We start from the raw sequence: 6,000 nt of genomic DNA on the forward strand, positions 1-6,000 counted from the left end.
ATTATGCAGAGCTTTCTTACATGCAGCACACTTTGTGATTAGTTAATATATGCCATATATGCCTTGAAAATAATAATTTTTGGCAAAGAACAGAGAATAGCGAACAGTTCCACAGTGAACCTAGAACTGTTCTTTGTGAAGGAACTGTGATTCCTCATATTTGGCTGTTCCCTTTCAATTTATCTAGTATTAACTTCCACTGACAAGGAAGATAGACATCTTTGCTAAAAAAAAACCCTAGCTTTCCAGTGGGAAAGATTTTAATACAACAAATTATGCATATAATTTTATCTCCTATTTTGATTATTTTAATTTCACATCATCTTGTGTGAAAATGTTAGTAAAAGGCATATGTAGCAGAAAAATGGAAATAGCTGTGGCCTGTAAAAAACAGGCATATGCATTTCTGATTTGTTCAACCTTCTCTTTGCAAGTGGGGGAAAAATTTAAGTGTGTAATTAGTCGAGGAGGAGCTTTTTATGCCATGGGTAGTCACATGGCCAGAACAGTGTCTTTATATACTGTGTGTGCATTGGGGAACATACTCTCAATCACTGAAAGTGATACAAAGTGTGGAATGGGAGGAATRCGACCCCAGGTTTGTTGAATGTAAAATAAGGCAAGCTGTTACTGACAACCTTGGGATATTCAAGATACAATGAAGCATTCTGGGATTCTTGAAAATAGCTATATGTGATCTTAAGTCTTACCTTGTTGTTTTTGTTTTTTTTTTTCTGCAGTTTTTCTTCACGTCATTCAGTGCAAGAGACAGAAGCTACCTCAGTATCTTCCGTTTGTGGCAGAACGTGTTGCTGGATAAGGTAAGCTTGCCTYCATCAGTACCTGTGGTTAAGCAACCAAATAATCTTTTTCTAATGTAGACAGATGTCTTTGGAGAATAAGGGACTTGAAGTTAGCTTTTTCTCTCTGACTTAGATTTCTAATCTGATGTTCTGCTTTGGTTCCTTGTACTTTACATCACACATGAAATTCTCATCTTTTCCTTCTCAGACTGCCACCTACAACTCTGCTGTTGAAGGAGCATTTAGCCTTTGCATATAGGTTGCATGCTTCTCTTCCCTACCAGCTCCAGCATATGTTACTAAATTGACATGCATTTGCTTTACATTTTCTATGCCTAATTTGTGATTAAAAATGCTAGAGGTTTTCTCTSTGAAAACTTTCAAGGAAAAAGGCCAWTACTCCTACTCAGTTAAGTTARTTGARCCTTTGCCAGCCAACTCATTGCAACTCTGCTGACCTTGGATAAATGCAACAAAGGTAGGCTGTATGGTACGGAAGTGTGTTTTGGCAACTTTCTGCTAGTTAGCATCCTTAATTTATATTGCAATTTGTGGGTACTTAGGCTAGTCTTCATACTAAAAACGGACTGATGCCTTTGCAGAACATCACTGTAAGGAAGATAATTTTTGTAAACCAATTTCTTCCTGTTTATGACTCTCATTGTTTAAATATTTTAACACAGTTGCAATTACACTTTGAAATATCCATATATAATGCTACAATGATCCCCAAAGGCTTAAAGCTCTTGTGCTGCTTATWCAYAGTAGCTACACTTTTTTTTTTYWAATTCGATGGATTTTAGGGCWGRGTAGAGGCACTTTTTGTCAAAACAGAAGCTGAAAATAAAGGAAACTGCCATTTAATGCAAAACCAATGTTTCTWTCAAACACCTTGACCTTCAAATCAAATGCTATTGAACTGTAACRTCATAACCATCTTGTCTTGAATCCAGCCACAATGTCACCTTTTGACTGGAATGAGCAACTGGAAGTAACCTTGCTTTCYTTATGGTGCAGTTTGTCAGGAATGGCAGTTCTGTAATTCAGTTGATTAGCTCGTGCTAGAGGGTCAATGTATGGACATTCAGGTATACAAACCTTTTCTAGGGCTGGAACAGAGGTAATAAGCTTTGTGCTGTTCAGTATTAGTTTTTCCTACGTATTTCTACTCTGTGACATTGAAATGAGTGGCACATTAGGAACAATTTTTCACTTTAGAGTAGTAGCTAAAGGATAGATMAGAAAGCAGGAGGCATGGACTGCATGCAAGATGAGATAAATTAAGTCAGCAGGTTTCTGGGGACCAGATGCATTTRAGTAGCTTGGGAACTGTCCTTATCATTTATATCAAATCTTGCTGTTAGCTTGCTTGCATCCTCACTAAAGTATGTAAAAAGATAGATCTGTTACGAGAATTTCTGCATGGGGCTCTCAGTTGTAAAATGGGGCACTGTCGTGAGGTGTGTGTAGGGCTTTTTGATGTAGTATGTTTGGAACTATTATTGAAACAGGATTTTTTGTAGGTTGAGCTCCTACTTCTGCAACATAGTAMTGACTTCTGATTCTCTGCTAGAATGTGTTTGAGTCACCTGTCAGATTTCTTTATGATATTCTTTACTAGATCAAGCTATAGAGCCAGCACTGTGGAGTTGAAAGTAGAACTTGAAGTTGCTAGAGCTGGGTTCACTGATTCCACTACAGTGACGGCTGCCTACTGAGCTATTACTAAAAGAGAGCCCTTGGTGTATTCAAGCAGTTTTGCTGTTTTTCCCCCACCACTGTGTCAGGGAGAGCATACATTTGGAAAATACCTCGTATGACTGAGGCCCTGGCATGGTATGCAATACCCTGAGTATGTGAAGTTTGGTCTTCCTGGCTTCAGTGATCAAAGGAATCSTATCATAATTTGTAASGCTTTTGACAAAAAACAAATCTCAYTCTGGAGCCAGTTCCAAAAAGAGCTGGTTTTAATGTTTCCTCTGCAAATAGCTAAATGTTTTAAAGCCTGTGAATAGCTTGGTTGTATATTCTGGAGCACATCTGCTAGATCTGGAGATGACATCCAACAATTAAATGATGAAATAAAGTAATTCTGTTGTCATCAGAAGTGTGAATCTGGCTGTAGGTGTCAGGGTGCTGTTTTGTGCCACCTGATGGTGAATAATCCCCAATTTTCAGGATTTGGATCCAGGGGACTGGAATTGCATTTGCTTCAAATCATGTCTGTTCTGTGGCAATTTTCAGTCATTGGCCTCTTTAACGTTTCCTGGGCGTAGATGTTGTGCTGTGAGGTGTCACCTCTGAAGAGTGACCTGTCTGCTTTATCTGATSTACCTTAAGCTTTCACCACCTGCAGAACTTCTTGGTGGGGTCAGCCTCATACCCTTTCTGAGATCTCCATCTGGTGGCCATTTTGCCTTGTATCTCCTGAGTGTTGCATGTCCGAGGTGGTCGAATAAATCGTCCTTTGAGAAGTTCAGTCTTTCTATTAGAAGTGACTGGGACTGTGCAAGAAAACCAGTAAGTGGCTACAGGCTATTCTGTGCCTAAACTTAGTTCATCCATCAAGGTACCCTCCCCCAACTTTATACTCCTGTTTGATGGGACTCCTGGTCCCCTTTAGCTAAGGTATAATTCTCTACCTCACAGCTTCTTCAAACCTTGCTCAGAATGCACCACAGTGCATTTGGTGCCTTCAGCTCTTCTGCGAATCACTGGGTACTTTCCTCTTAAGATGGGCCTTTCTTAGGGTTTTTATTATTTAAATGTCCATGTAAAAACTTTTTTTTCTTTGAAGGAAAATTCCACTTTTTATTTTTCGGGTCCCTGTTGCAAAATGTGTGCAGARAGAGTCTTGTAGGCTTTTACCTTGCCATTGTTTTTCAAATGATCTAGCATCATGGAAAATAAGGAATCATTAATGCAGGTCTGGAAGAGACATGACACCGGYCTTGATAAAACAGATAGCTGCCTCCACATCCACTGCAGCTTTCAATAATATATCAGTTTATAAAATCAGCCAAAAACTAGTTTTGCAGTGGGCTTTCCAGATTGGTACAAGAAGTTTATTCATGACTATTATTGATAATAAGAGCAATGCCATTTACAGTTTTGCTTTATTTTCCTAAACCTTATGGGTGTCAAATATCCCTCAAGTTTAAGGGAGAAGGAACAAATTAAAATGTAATTAGGCAGGTCATTCAAATCCCAAACAAACACAGCACTCCTTATTTCTAATGGAACAAGATCTTAACTTAATGGGTCTCAATTCCCATGAGTCCTCTTCCTTAGAGTTGGATTTATTTTCCTATTGTTCTTCTTATGCTTTGCTGGGTAGAGATTTGCACCTGTCTCCGGAGACACTGTAGCAGGTAAGTCTAGAGGTGTGAGAAGGGACCAGAATTTCTGATCAGCTGGGTTTCTTGTGGCAAACATCTACCAGGACAGTATTTCTGCCTTTCCCAGCAATTTCTCAGGGAAGGCTGTGGAAAGAGAGACGTTTATTTGCACCTTGTGTACAACAAGGCTAACTTTTGAGATGAAAGAGAGCATGGTTTGATTATGAGCCTCATGTTTGGGCAATTAGAGGGAGAGTTTGCTGTTTCCTTCCCCTGTTCTGCAAACAATCAGAGTTCTGTATCAAGAGTTGCCTGTCAGGAGTGTGGTGGGGGTTGTCTCTTGAGTCAACTTGTATGGCATGTCTTGTTCTTATTTCTGCATTTGTCCATAGGGGGTAAAAATCAGCARCTTTGCTTCTGTAATTCTGTAGTATTGCTTGTGCCATGACACTGCTTTGTCTGGTGTGAAGCAAAGTACTGATGTTTTATGCTCTGGTTGAAAAGACAAAAGTGTATCCCAACTGCTTCTTGTAGTCTTTATTTTTGTATACAAAGAGAACTGAGGAAGAACCTAATGTAGACCATCACCTTGAATGGGCAAAGTAATTCATGTTGAGATTTAGCCTTTCAAGCTTCAGAGCTTCTCTAAGCCATCCTCTCAGAAGCAGAAGGCTGACCCAGAAAATTTATGCCCCTCTTTGCTTTCAGAACTGACCCTTTCTGATAAAATAAAGTAAGTCTCGTTTGATCTTGGCTTGTGACCATTAAGAACTTATTATATCTAGCTGAGCTAGGAATAATTGAGCAGAGTGCAAGAATCCTGTTTTAGAAGCAGAAGTCGGTAACATTGACTTTACAAAACAACAGGAAACAGCTTTATGGATTCCTTTGTAGAAGCTGAAAAGTTTCTCTGCTTTCCTCAAACTATTGAGCTGGCTGTACAAGGGCAGTCCGATTTGCCCACAGACAGAACATATCAGTGAATTTAATTAGCAACATTAGCTCTGTCCCATTATGACTGGAAATCAAGGCATTGGCAGTACTGGGCAACAGAAATTAAAATGGCTTTGTTTCTCTCCTTTGATTCCTGCTTGGAAGGTGTGCTAGCTGARGCTACACCTCAGTCATATTTTGAAACGATGTAATGCCGGTCCCTGTTTTTTGCCGTTTAATGAGAACAGCTGTAGGTAGTTGTTTGTGGTTATGGGTTTATTGCTCCAAAAGCCAGCATGCCTGGGGAAAGTAAGACAAGCTGTAAGTGCATGCATGTGGTTCAGCAGTGCACTGCTCTGGGGAACAAACCCCCGTGCAGAGGGAGGCTGGCGTTAGCTGCTATGACCCTTGCTTTATAGCTGTGTGTTTTGTGTTTTAATGTTTACTTTGCCCTCGCTAGGATTAAATACCTTGAAACTGATCTCTGCCAATAGGGGTGCTTGTGCCAGCTGCTTTGTGAAAAGCCCGAAACCGTGCTGTGCTGGGAAACACCCGAGGGAAAAAAGCCCTTCTTGGTGTCCCGAGCTGGGCTGTGTTGGCCCCGGCTGTTGGGGCGAGCGGCTCCCGTGCGATGCGATGCAGCGCGGGGGTCCCGCCATGGGGGCTCGGGGGCAGCGGGACGGTGGAGATCGCCCCTGTCCTGCCCCGGGCCGTCGGCGGCAGCCGGGAAAGGCTTTGCCCCGATCCCGGCACGGGCAGGGGGCGGCCCCGGCCGGGCCCCGCCGCCGCCGCACAGCAGGAAGTGGGAGCGCGGCGGCGCCGGCGGCGGCTCCCGGCGGGAGCGGCTGTGTCCCGGGAGCGGCGCTGCCCGGCGGGAGCGGCTGTGTCCCGGGAGCGGCGCTGCCCGGCGGGAGCGGCTGTGTCCC

General features: G+C 42.3%; 1 protein-coding gene across 4 annotated transcripts in view; it reads left to right on the top strand.

Moving 5' to 3' along the window:
- GRAMD1C (GRAM domain containing 1C) overlaps positions 1-6,000 on the top strand; it is a 52,624-nt gene that overhangs the window by 22,972 nt on the left and 23,652 nt on the right. For all 4 annotated transcript variants that reach the window (XM_057364215.1, XM_057364213.1, XM_057364212.1 and 1 more), the window contains exon 6: positions 741-821. In XM_057364215.1, the coding sequence (XP_057220198.1) occupies positions 741-821 (81 nt within the window). The remainder of the gene's footprint in view (positions 1-740; positions 822-6,000) is intronic.

The sequence above is a fragment of the Malurus melanocephalus genome, unplaced genomic scaffold (assembly GCF_030028575.1).
Source record: "Malurus melanocephalus ecotype Western Australia unplaced genomic scaffold, MMel_1.1 scaffold_36, whole genome shotgun sequence".
Classification (NCBI taxonomy): domain Eukaryota; kingdom Metazoa; phylum Chordata; class Aves; order Passeriformes; family Maluridae; genus Malurus; species Malurus melanocephalus.